The sequence below is a fragment of the Pongo abelii genome, chromosome 4 (assembly GCF_028885655.2).
Source record: "Pongo abelii isolate AG06213 chromosome 4, NHGRI_mPonAbe1-v2.0_pri, whole genome shotgun sequence".
Taxonomy (NCBI): Eukaryota; Metazoa; Chordata; class Mammalia; order Primates; family Hominidae; genus Pongo; species Pongo abelii.
The window spans coordinates 185,075,451-185,096,291 of record NC_071989.2 but is presented as its reverse complement, the minus strand read 5'-3'; the positions used below and the strand labels follow the sequence as shown (position 1 = coordinate 185,096,291).

The 20,841-nt window shown below is 42.0% G+C and overlaps 1 protein-coding gene across 3 annotated transcripts in view; it reads left to right on the top strand.

Annotated features, from left to right (window-relative positions):
* Window positions 1-20,841, top strand: part of LOC112133423 (uncharacterized) — a 52,364-nt gene that overhangs the window by 18,244 nt on the left and 13,279 nt on the right. Inside the window, exons 9-14 of one of the 3 annotated variants that reach the window (XR_008521415.2) lie at window positions 1,049-1,116; window positions 1,742-1,803; window positions 1,891-8,268; window positions 8,764-9,006; window positions 9,296-9,417; window positions 17,856-18,458. Coding sequence is in view for 1 of the 3 variants with exons in the window: in XM_054546880.2 (XP_054402855.1) it covers window positions 1,049-1,116; window positions 1,742-1,803; window positions 1,891-1,990 (230 nt within the window). In the remaining 2 variants the exon portion in view is untranslated. Of the gene's footprint in view, window positions 1-1,048; window positions 1,117-1,741; window positions 1,804-1,890; window positions 9,008-9,295; window positions 9,418-17,855; window positions 18,459-20,083; window positions 20,212-20,841 lie in introns of those variants that run through there. The other 2 variants (XR_008521416.1, XM_054546880.2) reach the window with 2 other exon arrangements.

Here is a 20,841-nt window from a genome sequence, read left to right as displayed (position 1 = left end):
TCTTGTTCAAAAGCAGAGAGTAATCAGGGATATGTCCTGTTGTATTTAAAGATATGATTGGACCCAATGGGGAGGCTCATGCCTGTAATCCCAGCACTTTGGGAGGTTGAGGCAGGAGGATCACTTGAGCCCAGGAGTTTAAGATCAGCCTGGGCAACAGAGTAAAACCACATCTCTACAAAAAATACAAAAATTAGCCGGGCGTGGTGACGTGCTCCTATAGTCCCAGTTTCTCAGGAGGCTGAGGTGGGAGGATTGCTTTGGCCTTGCAGGTGGAGTCTTCAGTGAGCCATGATTGTGCCACTGCATTCCATCTGGGAAACCGAGTGAGACCCTGCCACCAAAAAAAAAAAAAAAAAAAAAAAAAAAAAAAAAAAAAATCAGGATTATCACAAGCTCCAGCTTAGTAACACACATACCTAAGATCCAGTGTCCAATATGATGTCAAAACCACTTGGGTGTTAGCCTGGTGCCCCTCTTCCCTGCTGAAATCTCAAACAGCCGGGCTAGAGAGGGTCAGCGCCCCCATATTCTTCCCCCATGACAGGCTGTCCCATTGTCAAAGCCAGTGTAAGTGTGAGCAGTAACGGACTCCACGGACACACACACACACATACGTATGGAAAAGAGAGTGGAAGGACAGATAGCAGGTGCTAAATAGGAGTTATTTTCAAATGGGAAGAAAACTGAGTATTTTCAAAGCCTTGTTTCATTGCCTAAAGAAATGGTGAGGAAATAAATAGAATATTTTGGTTACGATTAAGTCTTCTCTCTAAATAAAGGTTGCTAGGTGGGATGATGTTTACAGCAGCACACAGGTGAATTCTAGGGAGGAACTAACCTTGGAAGGACTCAGGAAAGGAGGGCAAGTGAGCTCGGATCAGATTAGGAGGCAGGAGCCCTGAGAGGCTGCGGGGACACACAGCCTGCCCTGGGTGGTGTGCCCTGTTCGAGATGGGCTATTTCACGTTGATGAGGCGGCCTGGGGATAGAAAGCCTTCCCTGCTCCTCTGCTGCACCTCCTGACCGTCACTCTGTGTCCTCCTAGGTTGCACGGAGGATCCCGTGGAAGAATTCATAGACGAATCAGATGAGGATGCCCCAGGACCATCGAAGGTCAGGCCACCTGCTTTTGTCAAAGAAAAAAGATAACTCCTATCTGAATTAAAATAAGATATGAGAATCTGACCATATGTGTCATAGGTGACTTACACAGTGTCCTTGGTAGGGAGAATGTAGAGTGAGAGTCTGTTCCCCACTGAGGTTTGATTTAAGATGGCAGAAGAAAATGACATCATCAGCCACTCAGCAGCTTGATTCTCTCCTTGGGGCAAAATCACTTAATTGCCAAGCAACATGGACTAGAGGAAACATCCTCTAATGAAAACTTAGGTTTTTAGCATGATTTGGTGTGTCCTGTTCTTATTTTGGGTTCTTTGGGGTGGTCTCATCGTGACAGTCAGTGTCCTGGGTCTTCAGTGTCTATGAAGTCCCTCTGCAGCCCTCCTGCCCACTGTCTTGGCATTGCCTCAATTGCTGGTCCCCAGGCTGCAGCGTTGAATCCTGTTGAGCAACCCCGCAGGGTTTAGGAAGGGAGCCCGGCTGAGGTCAGAAGAGTTGGCGCCACCCTGCAGGGAGGGTTCTCAGTGACATCTGGGTCTGCTCTGGCTGCCCCCCTCTGCCCAGGGGCTTTTGCTGCACTGGGGTCTCTGGACATGTGCACTTGTTTTCTTCCTCCCAGATACCAACAAGCCCTCTCCCAGCACCTGGAGAAGTGGAGAAAACCTCTGAGGAGGCAGAAACGTGAGTGTGCAGGGGCGGCATGACCAGGGGAAGGCAGACAATGCCTGTGTGCCCATGGCTGCCCTCACTCTCTTGTTGTCCCATCAGAAAACCTAGTGACCTGAAGGATGAGACTACTGAAGAGCCTGAGCTCACTTGTTGTGGCCTGACCTGTTGTGGCCATTGTACTGATGCTGGAAATCCCTAAAGGCAAGTGAAGGATGGCCTGAGAACATCCTCCAGGGAACAGACACCCTATCCATAGCAGCCCCTGAGCCCACTGGGCTGAGCCCTCCATAGGCTGCTTTAATGAGGGAGGGGATGAGGTGCCGGTCAGGCTATCAGATGCAGGATTCTGACGGCCATGCAGCGTGTTCTTGTCTTCAGTGCCACTTAAGCTCATTTGAGGGGACCCAGCCCTGCTCTCCATGTCCCCAGAAGACAACAGGGAGGGAGCTTCACCAATTCAACGTGAGCAGCCACTGGGTTGATCATGAATCCCCCCGTTGCATGCCTCCTGGGAAAGGTGTGAGAGGGAGGGAGGCAGCCCCAGGCTTCTTGCCACACAAGCAGCCCACCCAGCCCAGCACTGCACACCTGCGAGCACTCAGTAGGTCCTGGCATCAAGAAGGGGAAAGGCCAGGATCCAAGACCTGCTGGGATGTGCCCAGTCCCAGGGATCCCCCCAGACTCCATGGAGCCCTCGGTGCCTGGGGTGGCCTCATGGCCCCATTTCTCAAGATGAGTTTGGAGGCTTCTGTGTGTAGAGAGCTCTGGTTTGGGCATCAGTGGTTCTGTGTCTGTGTCAGATGCCAACAAAAAAACCCTTGAAGACAAGTCAGGGCCATGCTCACTTAGGAGGAATTGAGGGGCAGGATTCAGGAAGTCACTGTTTTAAATGTATTTTCCAATTTGAAATTAACACATATATGAGTGTGTTTTTGTGTATTTTGTATATATATATGTGTATATATATGTGTGTGTATATATATGTATATATGTATGTGTATATATATGTGTATATATGTGTATATATATGTGTATGTACATATATATGTGTGTATATATGTGTATGTACATATATATGTGTATATATATATACACACACACACACACACAGAGTCACACACACCCAGTTTTTTACTCTTTAAAACAGTGGTTTCCGTAATCTTTTTATGCTGGAATGTATTAAGTGAGAAATGTATGTTTTAGCAAAGCATTAATGATTTTTTAAATGAAAATGCATAGACAGGGTTGGTGGGGATGTTGGAAGGATCAAGTCTTATTGGGCGATAACAATGACGTGCTCCAGGAAGCAGCACACGTTTAATGTGCAGCTCTTCTGTCTGGATGGCATGGAGGGTCTGGGTGGAGGGGCAGGTCACAACTCCACCCTGTGTCATCAGACCTCCTGCTGCTCCCAGGGCCCAGGGGTGTGGGGCTCTGCCTGTTGATTCTTGCTCTTTGTGTTTCAGTATCTGGAGGTCCAGTCCCCTGAAGGCGCCCATGTGCGTGCCTGGGCTCAGTACCTCCTGCAGGACATTTATAGACACTCTGTGCACAGACAGCCCCCTCAGCAGAGAGCAGCGCACAGACCTCAGTGCCCTGTGGATGGACTCTGGGGAGGCCAGGGGCCCAAGGCCACCTTCCAGGGCCGGAGGATCCCTCTGAGACCTGCACACCCACCGCAGGGAGCACCCCACCCTCCACCTCTGTGCCCCCCCAGTGAACCTCTGTCTGTGTTGCAGATTCGTCCAGAAGGGCCGCCACCCAGTGGATTTCCCTTGCCCCTCAGCCGTCTGGAGCGTATGAGTTTTGGAGAACCCTCTTCCTCTGTATATGCTTTTGACTTTCCTGGATTGATGTAAAAATACTCTTTTCTTTGACCTGTTTATTTTTAAGACACGATGTGATTGTGTCAGCTTATATTTTATTGCTGAAGTAAATTTTCAAATGTTTTATTAGTTTTTTTGGATCTTCGTCCACTCATTTTGGAGTTTTTGTAATTTTGATAGGTGTTCTTTTATGCTTTGTATTGTTTTCTTAATGACTTTTACCTTAGTTTTTAACAAACCCATAGTACAGTGTTATACCCAAGCGAGTTAGAGAAAACGCCACACTTTGAGACGAATTAAGAGTCCTTTATTGGCTGGGCGCGGTGGCTGAAGCCTGTAATCCCAGCACTTTGGGAGGCCAAGGCGGGCAGATCACAAGGTCAGGAGATCGAGATCATCCTGGCTAACACGGTGAAACTCTGTCTCTACTAAAAATATAAAAAATTAGCCGGGCGTGGTGGCGGGCGCCTGTAGTCCCAGCTGCTCGGGAGGCTGAGGCATGAGAATGGCGTGAACCTGGGAGGCGGAGCTTACAGTGAGTTGAGATAGCACCACTGCACTCCAGCCTGGGCGACAGAGCAAGACTCCGTCTCAAAAAAAAGTCTTTTATTTAAGCCGGCGGCCAAAGAGACGGCTAACGCTCAAAATTCTCTCGGCCCCGAGGAAGGGGCTTGATTAACTTTTATACCTTGGTTTAGGAAGGGGAGCGGAACTCAAATGCAATAATTCTACAGAAGTAAAAACATGCAAGAATCAAAAAAACAAATGGTTACAGAGAGATAAACAATTTAAAAGACAAATGGTTACAAAAAAAGCAACGGAACCAGGTGTGGGGCTCTAAATCCTTCATTAGAGTTAGATATGGATGCTGTGCCAGACACGGACTCAAGGCTTTATGCTGTTATCTGTGAGCAAAACCCTGGGAACTTCATACATTGTTTGTTGCAGTGCCTTATCAGTTAATTGGGCTCCTTTGAAATGCTGAGGATCTGCTTACACAGGTTAACTCCTTGAGGAAGGGGATTGGGTAAGGAGCCCTTAATGTGTTGTAAATCAAGAGGCCAAATGGAGTTTGTCTGGCTTTCCCAGCTAAGGGAGAGTCTTATTCATATGGGAAACAAGGCTGGGTAATTAAGGAGACAAAAGGGAAAATTTAAAAATAGCGAGTTAGAGTAAAAACAAGGTTAGGCATTACAACAGTAAGTTATATTAAGACAATATTTTGGCCAGGTGCAGTGGTTTATGCCTGTAATACCTAGCACTTTGGGAGGCCAAGGCGTGCAGATCACGAGGTCAGGAGATCAAGACCATCCTGGCTAACATGGTGAAACACCATCTCTGCTAAAAATACAAAAAATTAGCCAGGCATGGTGGCGGGTGCCTGTGGTCCCAGCTACTTGGGAGGCTGAGGCAGGAGAATGGCGTGAACCCGGGAAGCAGAGCTTGCAGTGAGCCAAGATAGTGCCACTGCACTCCAGCCTGGGAGACAGAGCGAGACTCCACCTCAATTAAAAAAAAAAAAAAAAAAAAGAGACATAGTATTTTTAATGTTTTTTAATAGCTCATATTCTGTACATCTTTTCACATACATAAACGTTAATGGCTGGGCACAGTGGCTCACGCTTGTAATCCCAGCACTTTGGGAGGCTGAGGCAGGAGAATCACTTGAGCCCAGGAGTTGGAGACCAGCCTGGGAAACATGGTAAGACCACATCCCTACTAAAAAAACAAAAAGTATATGTATATATATAAAATAATCTGGGCACAGTGGCACCTGCCTGTAGTCCCAGCTGCCTGGGAGGCTGAGGCAGGAGGATTGCTTGAGCTCAGGTGGTGGAGGCTGCAGTGAGCCATGATCACACCACCGCACTCCAGCCTGGGGGACAGAGTGAGACCCTGTCTCTGAAAAAAAAGTGCTTATTTATATTAATATGAGTTAGAAGTCTACTTGTTTATAGCAGAATTAAACTGGTTTATAGCAGATATAAGCACTTGGAGGAAAATGCTGCACTTTCATTCCAGGCCCTGAGTCCTTAGTAACTGGCTATGTGCCCTTTGGGGCTCTACCGTTCCTGGCTGAGGAGCAGAGAGATCAATTGCTCCAATGTAACGGGTGAAGAGTTCCTTAGGGAACGGCTGCTGGGCCCAGCTTTGCTATTGTCTTCGCTTTCTAGTAAGCCTTGTGTTGCTGAGGTCCAGCTGCATGAGTATTAACACACTAACGGTATGGCGAGCGTCTCCGAGCACGTGCAGGCAATTGGCGAGAAGCTTAATATGTGTGAGCAGTGTGAGAGAAGCCTTTTAAGTGTGTTTTCCTGGGTGGGTCAGGTGAGGGAGATGGCATGGGGCTAAGAAGGAAACTGATTAATTCATGTAAAACTGCCATCCCTTCATCACCTGAGATGTGATGTGCAGGCACTGAGCACACTGCAGGTTGAGAACATACTTGGGTCTTTATTGCAGCCTTGTGCTGTGCTCTTCAGAGCCGTGAGTGTGCTTCTCTTGCTCACCATGTGGTTTCTTACAGATTGTTGTGTTTGATGCTGGAAAACATTCTGAAGACAAGACTCCAAACAGTGACGTATGCCACACTAGCTGATTAGAAAATGAGAAACTTATGTTATCAACAGGCTTGGAAGGTTCTTGTGGTCCTGCAGTCACCCACATTTCCCTGGTCTTCACCTTGCCACCCCGCTTTATTCTCCTTTTCTGTTGCAGTAGCTATAATGCCACAACTTCTTGGTTTTTTTCTCCCCTTTTGTCCCTTCCTGCCAGCACTCAAACGGCCACTCCTATTAAGTGATGGAATTCCAGAATTTTTTTCTGTATATTAAACCTGATACGATTTCACTCAGTTTATCATCGTTGGGGTGCAAAGTAGTCACCTAGAGGTGCCACTCAGTATATAGCACTGTGTTTAGACATTTAGGGAGCCATGAAGTATTTAGCCTCTGCTCTCTGAGACTTCAGCCAGGTGCAAAGAGCAGATACAGAGCTGAATGTCAGGTTGAGTTACTTACATCCAGCAGTACCAGAATGTGCCTGGGAATCGTGGGGGTGAAAAATTAACTCTGACTGAGGCAGGTATCTCTGATGCTTTCTGGAAGGAGGATGGGGTCTGTGCCAGGCCTTGGATATGGGAGAAGGAGGAGCTGTCAGGAAGCAGCAGTGGCCTCAGCAATGGCACTGTTTTGAGGAACGTGGGCTGTGTTTGGGGAACAGCCAGGGGTTTTGTGTGGCAGGTTTACAGCACCTGTAGGAGGCTGCATTGGTAAATAAGCCCAGAAAAGTAGGCTGGGGCCAAATTACGCATGACTTTGAAGGTCAGTCTGATGAGTTGAGTGGGATAAATAGAAACTGTAAGTAGCACCACCTCCATTGAGGACAGGTTTTGCTGCCAAAAGATTTTTTAGACTTCGTTGGATTGTGTAATTGTGGATGAAGAATTATTGACCTGCATGTATTTGATCTTTGATTGTTTTAGTATGCCAGATTCTTGGAGGTGAAATTGCTAAGTCAAGGTGATGAGTGTTGTTGAGGCTTAATGTTGATTGTAAAATTAACCTCTAAAAAGGCAGTGCCAGCTTAGAAGACCATGACTGACTGAGAGTTCTTGTTTTATCTTGACCTTGCAGAGCTGGGTGTTACAACATCCAGAACCCCTGCAGTGTCCTCTTTCTCTCCCTCCCTCCCCCCTGCTTTCCCTCCCTCCCACCTGCTCAACCTCCCTCCCCCTCTCTCTTCCTTGGTTCTTCCGTTTCTTCCTTTTACTTCTCCTATGTTAGGCACTCATTTTCTGAAGAGCCTGCTGCTCTCTTCCCATTTATTTATGATGCCACATTTATCACATTCTTGTTTTTTTTGAGACAGAATCTCACTTTGTCTTTGAGGCTGGAGTGCTATGGTGCAGTCTCGGCTCACTGCCACTCTGCCTCCTGGGTTCAAGTGATTCTCCTACTTCAGCCTCCTGAGTAGCTGGGATTACAGGCATACGCCACCACACCCAGCTAGTTTTTATATTTTTAGAAGAGACAGGGTTTCACCATGTTGGCCAGGTTGGTCTTGAACTCCTGACCTCAGGTGATGCACCCAACTCGGCTTCCCAAAGTGTTGGGATTACAGGCGTGAGCCACTGTGCCCAGCCACATCCTAACTTTTGATAACATGCCAGGATCTTTCTTTGCTGTCCTCTCAAAGAGGTTAAATATTATTTTCATAATGAGTTATAATTGAGAAGTTTTCTCATGTCAAATATAAAAACAAAATAATATAGTTCATTGACTCACTTATGTCTTACCAGCCTTTTTATTACAAATTATTGTATAGTCAACACTTTAAAGTGTGTCCAATTTTTTCCTAAGTTTTATCAATAGATGATGATATTGATGATGAAATGTGTGATGATGATCATTTAAAGGCTTATTTTGAATAACTGGCAATTCCATGAGTGACGGCATTAAACATATGAAGATCTAGAAGGACTGGAGCCTCCAGAAAAAGACTGGATATTACCTGCAAGTGCTCCTAGTCAGGAATGTTCCAGTCTTTATGGCTTTTCCAAAATTCGACATTAGAAAATCACTATCATTCTCATTGGATGCTCACATGAAATTTAAGCCTCTGGTTTTCTTTGGACTCCATTTTTTTCCAGGTATGAATTAATGAGGAATGCCTGCCTTTTCTTTCTTCTTCCTACCTCTCCCTCAACCTACAGAAAATTCAAAGGCTACCACAAGGGAGATTTACATATTCTTCATCCAGATTCACCAGTTGCTAGTGTTTGCCACCTTTGCATTTTTTCTGTCTTCATACTTTCTTCCCCGAATCATTTGAAAGTAAATTCAGAGAACGTGATATTTTACCCCAATACTTCAGCATCTATCTCTTGTGAATCAGGACATCTTTCTCCATAATCACAATTCTATTATCTAACTTTGATACAGTAATTTAAATTAATGTACCGTCCACATTTAAATGTATGTGATTATCTCCCAAATGTCCTTTATTTGTATTGTTTTCGATCCACAATTTAATCAGAGATTAACCTCGCCTTTGGTTGTCATATTTCTGTATTCTCTTTTAATTTGGAGTCATTCTTTCATGATGTGTGAAACATTTTGTGAAATCTAGCCTCTTTGTTTTTCAGAGTGATTCGCAGTCTAGATACATCTGATTGCTCCCCTGCCTGGACTAGATGAGATTAAGCATTTTTGCAAGAATACAGATGAAACAGTTTCCAATGAGTGGATTCAGATTAAACATGGGCAGCGTGGTGTACTTCTCATTGCCTCACACCAGGAGACGTTTGAGTCTGTCTGTCCCATGATGTGTGATGCTGTATTTGGTGATTTTGGCTAAGGTGGAGTCAGCTAGACATCTCTTTGTGAAGGTAGCCTTTCCCCTTTGTTATGAGTCAGTCATCTGTGGGATGAGACATGAAAGCCCTGTGAACATCCTGTTCCCTGACAACCCTTCAGAGCTGGTTTCAGTGCCACTGCTGAAGCCTCTGGGAAACGTTGATTACACTCACGGTGACAGTGGCAATTTCTTGAATTCCTTCTCCATTGACTGCCTGCGTTATTCAGTGAAGCAGACATTGCCTGTTCCCTACATTTTCCCCTTCAAAATGTTTAATTTTAATTTAAAAGATTAATACAGCCAGGATATTCTTTCAACAGGCAAATAAAAACCGCAGTTTAAACTCTTCAGTTTCAATCAGAAACTAACAGCTCTTGGATTTCCCAGGGCTCACACTCTTCTGAAACAACTCATGAAGAGCCTGAGGAAGCAGTTCTCACTGGTAAGTGGGCCAATTTGTTTGTCTCCCTGAGACTAGTAAGTACGAAACAGTTCTTTTGTTCTTAAATTCTAAGTTTGACTTTACCTTTAAAAAATTATTTCTTTGGTATGATTTAGCACGTATTAACCCCTCCACTCCCTCAAGTCTAAAACTTTTCAAAAGAACTTTTAAGAATACTTGGATAATTGGTGGTGTTAGAAATACCATAGTCTGTATTTCTTGGGCTGAATGTTATGAATGATTGTATTCTACCCAGACATCGAGAATTAGACGTTGAATTCTCTCATATGGTAGTAGTTTATCACGTTTATTATTGCCTCTTACTGTTGTGTATTTTCTCTCTATGCAAATTGTGGAGTTTGTCATATGAATGCCAAGTATTAGGTTTACATAAAAGAATGATTTGATGAGAAGGATGCAGTTATTAGATTGCTCAGATTGGACGTTGCTCCATTAACTGTATTTTTCAGGTAATTCTGTAGTTACTGGAGGTAGTAGAAGGCACACAGATCATGCCATTTCCCTCTAGTACTTGGATAATTGAGAAAGAAATGGCAGAAAAATGTGAATGGTATTTCCAGATCTTAGCAGAGTAAGTTATGCTTTAGATGTCCTATGAAGGGAATAAGGGGTCTTTTGTGTTTGTAAGATACCGGTTTTTTTCAAAGAAACAATTCCTGTTGACATCTGAAAACTATAGAAAAAGTATAAAAAATTACTACAATAATGTTTCTGTATGTAAGTTTCTTTCACATAATTTTCTTACATTTAAATATTTAATGTCTTGAGTTTAGATCATTCATGTGGAAAGTTCTTTGGCCCAATGTCAAGACATTAAATAAAAAGCAAACAGACCTTTTACCTCACTCAAGCATATTTGTTTTTCATTGTTTCTGTTTTTTCTGTTGGTTAATAGCACCCCGTTTTTTCTGTGCTTGAGACTTGGTCATCATTTCTGACCGTTACCTATTCATTATGTCCTTTGTTAGTAATGTACGACTCACGATTGTAGAATGGCGTTTACTATTTGGAGGGAGTGTGTGTGCTACGGAGACAGTCATTCCATCCTCACAGAATTCTATGAGTGGACTAAAGCAGCAAGAGACAGGATTGTCATCTTAAGGGAGATGAGGTTCAGAAGGTCTAAATCCTGTCAGTGCAGCCTCAGGGCTGTGCCTTAAAGATTTTTCTTTCTTGTTTGTTTGATTTACCCCAATTCAAGTTCAAGGTGCTAATTACCACATCTAATTCATTGCCCCATCTACAGTGTCTCACTACTCTGTCATGCTTGAAAGCAGCAGATTAATCTTGTTACAGTGGCTTTTTCTGTATATAATATTCTCTATGTCCCTATGTTTCAAATTAATAGTTCTTAAGGTACTGTTTCATCTGGTCCCATGTTATATGTCTCTTTTACTTTCTACATTTTTCTCCCTTCTGTCCCTAATCCAAATTATAACCATCTTGCCAGTCTTCGGTCATGTCTTGGGTTACTTTTTAATCATTCTAGACTACATGAACTGATCTGAACTCCTATTACAGTAACTGTATTCCACAGTATAGTACTTTATTATGGGTAGAAATGCATCACTTATCTAGAAGTTGCCTATTCAGCAGCTTCAAGAATTTGTAGTTAACCAGAGGAAGCAGTTACATAGGAATAAAATACAAAGGCATTTTCTCAGGCAGCCAGGATGAGTGTTCCAGAGTCCATGGGTTTTCCTCCCAGCGCTGTGCTGTAGACGCTGGGACATGTGCGTAACCATGATGTGCAATACCATTGACGTGTATGTGTGGGCAACAGTGCAGAGTTTTGTAATTTTAATATATTTAGTTAATGGATTTCCAGCCCTCAGCCAGCTGGAGGTAGCAAATTAGGAGTAAGAAAGAGATAACAGGCCAGGCATGGTGGCTCATACCTGTAATTCTAGCAGTTTGGTAGGATAAGGCAGGGAGATTGCTTGAGCCCAGGAGTTCAAGACAGCCTGGGAGACCCTGTCTCTACACACACACACACACACACACACACACACACAAACACACACACACAGCATGCCTATAGTCCCAGCTACTTGAGAGGCTTAGGCGGGAGGATCACTTGGGCCCAGGAGGTGGAGGCTGCAGTGACAGAGTGAGACCCTATCTCACAAAAGGAAAAACAGAAGAGAGATAGCATCTATTAGTTTTGATTTTTGTCAAAATGTGATTGTTGATAAGCTTTATAAATAGGTCAATCTGTGGTGACTTAATTTTGGGCTGAGATCTTGTTCTGCTATAGTACAGCAACTATTTGATAAATTAAATGACTATTGAAAACAATATATTTAGTTTGAATACGGTTGAGTCTCACAAATTGTTGGGGAATCTTGGTCAGGTTGTTTCAAATGAGAGAATGGTCAGGAGCCTTCTCAGTGATAGGTGTGCTGCTTGGTGGTGTAGGTGATATGTAGATAATCCTCCCTTCTGAAAACTTAGTAGGAAAATAAAAGGAATACTTGGATAACTGTAAAATAACTTGATTAAAGCAGAATCCGAGTCATTGAATCATGTAGTGCCTACTGAAAGAAGTTCTCAAGTTCTGATTGAGTTCTAAAAATGTTTGGCTGTTGGAATTCTTCATGTGTGAGTAAAAACATAATTTCTGATGATCCATTTCTAGTCTATCTCCTAAGAAAGTATTTAACCTGGATCAGGCATGATGGCTCACTCCTGTAATCTCAGCACCTTGGGAGGTGGAGGCATGAGGGTTGCTTGATGCCAGGAGTTTGAGACCAGCCTGGGCAACATAGCAGGACTCTGTCTCTATAAAAAATCTAAAAACTAGCTGGATGTGGTGCTGCATGCCTGTATTCCTAGCTACTTGGGAGGCTGAGGCAGGAGGATCACTTGAGCCCAGGAGTTGGAGGCTACAGAAAGCTATGATCTAACCACAGCACTCCAGAGCAAGATCCTGTCTTTAGAAAAAAAAAAGAAAAAGCCAAACAAACAACAAAAAAAGAAAGTGTTAAATCCATAAGGTGTCCGCATATGTAGGAGCCTCCCAGCTCTCTGATCCTGAAGCCATGAATGGAGGCAGGTAGTGTGGAGGCCAGTGCAGCCTCGCCTCTGGCAGCTGAGGATCAGGGCAGAATGTGGAACGAACATCCACATCAAAGCTTTATTGCTTGGGTGGCATAAAAATCTCTACCTGTAGGTCAGCCTTAAAATACATTACTTTATAAAATGATGATGATTCCCCTAATTTGAGGCCATGCAGTTTGTGTTACCTGAGGGAACCATACTGTGTCCTTGATTTAATAAGTAGCCTGCCTTCCTTATTATATGACCTCTACAGAACTTAGAAATACAAGCTACCATATTAAGCAAATTTCTTTCTCACTTTCTGTCTTGATGAATTTGCCTACTCTGGGTAACCTCATGTGAGGGGAATCATACAACATTTGGCTTTCTGATTCTGGCTTATTTCATTCAGCATGATGTCTTCAAGGTCTACTCATGTTGTAGCATATATCAAAATGTCATTTTTTATGGTTGAATAATATTCCATTGTATATATGACTTTTTTTTTCTCTCTTCATCTGTCAATGGGCAGTTGGATGTTTTGAGTCTTCTGGCTTTTGAGTATAATGCTGCTATGAATATTGGTGGACAAATACCTGTGCAAGTCCCTGCTTTCAGTTTATTTAAATATACATGCAGAGGTGAAATTGTTGGGTCCTGTGGTAGCTCTATGCTTAATGTTTTGAGGAACTGCTACGCTGTTTTCTACAGCAGCTGCACCAGTTTCCATCCACCAGCAAAACGGCAGGGTTCCAACTTCTCCACATCCTAAATGACACTTTTACCCCCTTCTTTTTATTGTAGTTATCCTAATAGGTGTGAAGTGGTGGTACGTCACTGTGGTTTGGATTTGCATTTCCCTGATGACTAGTGATGCTGAACATCTTTTCATGTAATTATTGGCCATTTGTATTACTTTCTTGGGGAGCTGTTCATTTAAGTCCTCTGCTCACTTTTTAATTGAGTTGTTTGGCTTTTTGTTGTTGAATTGTAGAGTTCTTTATATCATCTGGATATTAATTCCTTAACAGATATATGATTTATAAATATTTCATTCTATAGGTTGTCTTTCACTTTCTTGATATTAGTCTTTCATGTGCAAAAATTTTTAATTACGATGTAGTGTTATTATCTATGTTTTCTTTTGCTACCTGTGCTTCTGTTGTCATATCCACGAAGTTGTTGTGAAATTCAATGTTGTAAAGGATTAAGCCTTCATAAACACATAGGATGGATGCCTTTCCATTTGTTTAGGTTTTCTTTCTTTTAACAGTGTTTTGTAGTTTTCAGCATGTCTTTTGCTTCCTTGACTAAACTTATTCCCAAGTACTTAATTTTTTTAGATGCTATTATAAGTGGAATCGCTTTCTTAATTCATATTTTAGATAGTTTATTATTGGTGTTTAGAAACACCTGATTTCTGTGTCCTTCAACGTTGAATTTATTTACTAGCTCCGGTAGCTCTCTTGTGGATTCTTTGGGATTTTATGCATATAGGATGATGTAATCTGCAGAGAAAGATACTTTTACAACTCTTTCCAATTTGCATGCCTTTTATTTCTTTTCCTTCTAATCACTGTCTGTGATTTCCAGTACACTATTCAGTAGCAGCAATTTAAGCAGGCATCATTTCTTGTTCCTAATCTTATAGGGATAACTTTCCATCTTTATCATTCAGTATGATGTTAGCTGTGGGTTAAAACAAATACCCTTTATCATGTTGAGGAATTTTCCTTCTATTTCTAGTTTTCTGAGAGTTTCTATTATAAAAAGGTGTTGGATTTTGTCAAATGCCTTTTTTTTTACATTGTTTAAGGTGATCATGTAGTTTTATTAATGTGATTTATTACATTTATTGGCCTTCTTATGTTGAACCACATTGTCATTCCTGGGATGTAGCCCACTTGGTTATGGTGAATACTTTTTTTTACATGCTGTTTGATTTTTGAATACCAAAAAAAAAAAAAAAGAAAAGAAAAGAAAAAGAAAAGAAATGTAGCTCCTTTAAGTCTCCTAAAGGCTGCTTCAGCCAGTGGGTTTGAAACAGTGATGGGCAGCTTCTGTGTACCTATCCCGGGCAGTCAGAAGCAGCAATCTGCAGTCAGGACATAGAACCCTGATAAAGCGGAGGCAAGGTTCTATTGCCAAATGTGGCTCCAGCCATCTGCCCTAGAAACACAGATGACTTTCTCTACATTTGTTGGCCGTGAGCCTGGGGCTGGGTAGCCGCTGTTATGCTGAAGCCTGAGGTTGGTCCACATTAACTGCAGTTTACCAGCTAAGCTTTTTCCCTGGTAGCTGGAAGTGTTCAAAGAGACCTCAGAGTTCTAAAAGTTACTCCAGAGAGTCTTTTTTCAGTACACTATGGTTGTTGACTAGGTGGAGACACACATTTCTGGCACTTTCTACTTTGCCATCTTTCCTGATGTCACTTCTTGTTATCTTTTCATTTCTAACGTTATAGACAAATAATCAGAATTTGGTTTGGAAAATCTAACTAATTTAAATGTTTAAGGTTATATATATAATATATATATTTCATGGATCTAAGAATATGAACTAAATGCATTTTTGAGGGGTTTTAGCTTTACATGGTTTTAGTTCAGCATTTTATGTGATTCCATTTTCTCTTTTTTAGCATATGAGACATAATTCTTTGTTCCCACTGTTTTAGTGGTTGCTCTAGTATTTGCAATATACATCAATAATTAATCCATGCTCACTTTCAAATAACATTATCCTGCTTCCACAGTAGTTTGAGTACCTCATAGTAACAAAAGATTTCTAATTCCTAAGCATAATGTGCTTAATGTAACTGTGTTTTTCATCTTTTTCTAAATTGTAACTTTCTCATGCTAGCTGGACACCATATATTAAGTAAAAAGAAACGGCTTTCAACATGTTGCGGTAAGACGTTGGAGAGAGGAAGCATTCCACAGTTCTGGGATGTGGTCTCAGTCTGTAAGTGAGCCTGTGCCTTTGGACTGTGCACTTCACAAGTGTGTCTCAGTCTTTCTCCCTCTCAGGTTGAACAGGGTGGCTAGAGGGAACTGGAGGTGGGTATTTCCCTTCCTCTAGGCTAGTTAGGCTCAGCTAAACCCCAGCAGGTTAGGCTCTGGTTGATCAGTTTTCCTGAGGCCTGACCTGATTAAGAACAAAGTGCAATGTCATGTTTCAAAGTGGCCCCTTTCCCCCTCCCTGCTGGAAGTCCAGAGGGATTTTTCTCCAATATTTGCTGTGAGAACCTGGTCATGTTCCTGGAGATAAAACTCACAAAAGCATAGGGGCCCACCTATGACTGGGCCCCCTGGAGTTTTTGTTTTGTTTTGTTTTGCTTTTTTTTTTTTTGTATTTTTTAGTAGAGACGGGGTTTCACCGTGTTAGCCAGGATGGTCTTGATCTCCTGACCTCATAATCTGCCCGCCTCGCCTCCCAAAGTGCTGGGATTACAGGCGTGAACCACCGCGCCCGGCCTGGAGTTTTTAACCCTCAGACTTTTCCACACTGAGCATGCAGCAGTTCCTCGATTGCATTTTCGGCTTTCCTACGCTGGCTGCGGCTACTGTGGGGGCGTCTGCTTCGGAGTTTATGCTCCCATATGTTATAATTCTCTGCATTCATCTATCTGTCTCTCCAGCTTTGGAGGTGGTGGTTTGTGCTGTGACCTCACTTCTCTGAGATCTCAGAAGAACTGTTGACTTGTCAGTTTGTTCATCTTTTTACTTGTTGGGATGGAGTGGTGACTTCCAAGCTCTTGATGTGCAGGACTGGAAGCTAGAAGTTACAACTGCATTTTTCATTCAAGATTATTTGAAGTTGCTTTGCGGGCGAGACAGCTGGTTTTTCACATTGTGCTTCTTTTTCATCTTTGCAAGTGTTGTATATGAAAAGTAGTTGTGTAGTTTTACATGGTATTTCTTTGTCATCTTTGTCCTTTTTCTATTGGGGTATTCATATCTTAACTATCAGTTTTGTAAGGTTTCTATGTTATGGAAATATATTGATCTTTATGCATTTCAGCCTTTAATGTGTGTGTCAGTTTCCTAGGCTTGCCAGAACAAATTACCACAGTCATGCTGGCCTAAAACAACAGAAATTTATTCCCTCAGGTTTCTGGAAGCCAAAAGTTTGAAATGAAGGTATTGGCAGGGTGGTGCTCCCTCCAAAGGCTCTAGAGGAAAAACCCCCCTGGCTGTCTCAGCTTCTGGTGGCTCCTGACATTCCTTGGCTTGTAGCAGCATCATTCCATTCTTGTCTTCCTGTTCACTTGGCCTTGATGTCTCTGTCTGAAAATTTTCCTTCTTTTCTGTGATAAGGACATTGGTCATTGTGCTTAAGATCCACCCCAAATCCAGGAAGACCTCATCTGAAGATTCTTAAGTAAATTGCATCTGCAAACACCTTGTTCTAGAATAATAATATGACAATTGATAGTTACCAGGCTCAGGACTTGGATGTATCTTTTTGAAGGGACACAGTTCAGACCATTAGAGTATTATACTTAGATGTTATCTACTGAAGACTATAAGCTAATTAATCTGTATATTCTTCTAATACTTTCACATCTCAATCTTTACATCAGCATGCTTTATTTAGCATTTTAATGTTGTAACTTCCGGAAGCTGAGCCTTATCAGGCCGTTCCCTTTCTTGCTCATCTTACAGCAGAAGGGACTGCTGTTAATAGGTTTTATTGGTCCTTGAGACCACGGTGACAGCCAAATGTCCACAAACAGTATTGAAGACATCTGAGCCCCTTTTCAGCAGTTATAATTTTAGGAGAGACTAAGACGTGCCACTTGGAAAGATGTGATGGAGAGCGTAATTTTAAGGCACTGGCTAAATTTGCTGTGTCTGATACAAATTTTATTGGACTCCTCAGGGGCATTTGTAGTATCCACTATTTTACTCCTATGAAGAGATACTAGCATCTGTGTTTCCAGGGGCCGTTACTCGTATTAACTTTAGGAGGTTGGTCACACTAATGGGCTGACCACCCTTGTAGAGACATTGATGGGTAATGATAAAAGTTAAGCTGACATTTCTATCATTCTCTCATGAAATGGATACACAAGACCCACTTTGGTATCTGAATCTGTTGATGTCTGGGGCCCAGAGGTTGGGAGCCCGTGATGTAATGGAAACCGGAGGCCCACTTTCAGTATCTGAATCCGTTGATGTGTGTATTTTTCATGACCACATCATAGCTTTTGGTGCTTATGTTTGGTTCACATGTAGTCTGGAATACAGTCAATAGTGTATATTGTTCCTTCATATAATAGAACTTTTATATCAACTGTATAATTTTTCCCATAAATTTTAGTATGAGTTATGAAACATAAAACTTATTATTGCTCTGTTACTGATTCTCTCTTAAAGGAAAATGCAAGAAAATATGTTCCGGTGAAGACCCTCAGGCTACCAGTGTGACACTCAGCTCTGTTAATTTTCATGATGCAAATGCCCACAAAAGTGGTTTTGACCTAACTGACCCTGTATGAGGAGGCACAGTCTCCTCACCAGCATAAGCATGTGGCATCAGATGCAGAGACAGTTTTGGACATGGATGGATGCTTACACACTGAGACTCCTTCAGTGTCCCTTCAAGAAAATGTGGACTCAGTGTCTCTGAAGCCTATTAGTGACCATAGAATTAATTTCACTAATACCTTTTGTTCACCAACTTGTGAAAAGAGAACATGTGAATATCATAAGTCCGTTGAAAAAAGACAGTAAGTAGGCTTGAAAAAACAGAATAGAAGAAACATAAGTTTTCATTTTGATCAAGGTTAAAATGATGCAGTTAAGGAACAGCTGCCTTCCACCTAAATGAGTCACTAGATGCTAAAACACTTTTGCTTATCTGTAAACATGTGAATACAATTAGGTTTATATTACTCTGAAGAAACTGTATTATGTTATCTAAATTTGTAACGTCACATTTGAGAGACTCAGTGATTAAAAACAGCTATTTTCACTGTAGTGAAGTATGCCTTTGATTCTGATTTTCAAACAAAAGGAAAACACACTTTTAGTAAAAATGTGTGTCAGAGAACACTATTACAGTTTTTCCACTTTTATTAAGTGGTTCTCTGCTCACTCCCTTTTTCCCCACCAGAATTGCAGATGACTCAGGTATTCCTATTAACAGATAAGTTATTCCTTACCTAACCTCTTTTAAGATACACAAGCGCATAGATTCCAAGTTTAAACCTTTCAAAGTAGGAAAATCTCCTCCTCAGTGTATTCCCCTGTCCTCATGGCTGTGATACCCGGAATCTTATTGAAATAGGTTCACTGGAGGCAGTACCCACAGGGTGTTCATAACAAACATGGAAAATATGTCGCTAGTTATCAGGGATGCAGTTTTTCAACAAGTTCTTTGATTTGCGTCATGTCCTTTCACTTACACCTAACTTGATGAAAAAATCCAAGAACATCGAAAACTAATCATGCCCAAATTGAAAGGCCATATTTGTCCTATCTGAACTAACATTTATGTTGCAGTAGTTCTGTTGCACTTTCACTCTGTGATAGGATGTTAAAATCATATTCTTCCTCTCACTTTTGACTGAGGCTTTTAGATAGATTCCAACCACTTCCAATAGGTACTAACCACTCCCAAATTCCAAGCTTGTGGTATAAACTTTAAAAGTACATTTAGGTTTTCTCCCGAGTTCCTGACACAGAGCTTCACAAACCCTAGGAACTTCCTGAATAAGAGTCTTTTGTTACTCATACAAACCCCTTTGGACCATACCTGAATTTATGCCAGCAAGATGGCTCATGGATGTGGGGCGGGAAGACGGGCTGGATGGCTTCAGGATAAAGGCTGTTTGCCAGAAAAACCAATCATGTAATTAGGGGGTTGGAATTTTCACCCTCCCAGTCTCTGGGGAGAGGAAGGGGGCTAGAATTGAGCCCAATCACATGGCCAATGATTTAAGCAATTACACCTATAAAATGAAACCTAGATAAAAACTCTCAGCAATAAGGCTTGGAGAGCTCCCTGGCTGGTGAACCTATTGATGTGCTAGATGGATAAGACCAGTTGGAGAGGGCACAGAAGCTCTGTACCCTGGATCCCTCCAGACCTTGCTGCCCTGAGTATCTCTTCACCTGGCTCTTCATTTGTATCCTTTATAATAAACTGTCATTGTAACTATAAAAAAAGAGAAACAGATATTTGTATGTTTTGGATAGGGTGTATATTCATGTGGACTGTGTCAATCTTTTAGGTTGAAATATTTAAGTGTTTTATAGTTCAGACAAAATTTTGAATATACTAGTATAGGGAGAATTGCTCAGAAATCGTACCTTTCATCAGAGTTCTAGTGGAAATGTACCTTTCTATGTCTTAGCATTCTTTCCCTTTATTTCTCAGTCTCAATTATTGACTTGTTTTCATGAGCACAGCTGGCTTGTCTGCCATAAAAGAGATATTTTCATTTGGGGAAATGGATTTTTCTTTTTCCAACAAGTTTTGGGCAGATTTGAGTGCTGTTGATAACTAAGGCAGTCATCTAGATAAAACAATTATGTGAGAATGTCTTATCATTTTAGTTGTTACATGTGTCAATGGATAGTTTTGGAATTCTGTTTTTTAGAAATGAATGTCACACAGAATGTGGTTTATGAAAACAAAGAGGGCAGACGGGTCATGGACCTTGCCTGTCACACATCTTTTATGAGCAAACGAAATGTGATGAGATGACTGAAGAGTTGAGATCTGGTTGTAAGTATATGATGAGCAGATTTGTTTTATGGTTTTCATTGTTTCTGATGGTGTTTCTGCGGTTGCCCTACTCAGCCACATCAGATCCCTTTGGGACTATGATTGTATTCTGGAAGCTCTTCAGTTACTTTCATAGGAACCAAGGTTTGAGTGAGCTGGTCTTCATCACAGTAGAGGCCGAACCATTTGTTGAAGCAAAGCCAATGAGCGAGAAGAGCACTCTTCTACTTCTGTGTAGACCCCATAGTATTGCAGGGCTGGAAGGGACTTCAGGCTTTGCTTGTCCACCTTAAAAATTCTGTCCTGAGCGAAAGAAATGTTCTGGTAAATGAGTCATTATAAACAGCAGCCCATTTTAGAGTAAAGGCTAAGAAGTGTGATAGAAATGATGGAAGAAAAGTGACAAAAAAGATAAACCTGAAGGGATAAGTGCATGAAAGGAAGCAGTTAGGCTGCTGATCAGCATAATCTCGACAGTGAAAGTACAACCTGTCTTAGGTCTGCAGAACGGTGGGTCATGGCGTTTTGAGCCTTAGCCTGTGAAGATGCTGTGCCACCAACCGCAGGGCCTGGGCTCCTCTATAACTGGAAGAAGCCACGGTGCTCTCTGGCCTGCCAAGCCCAGCCTTA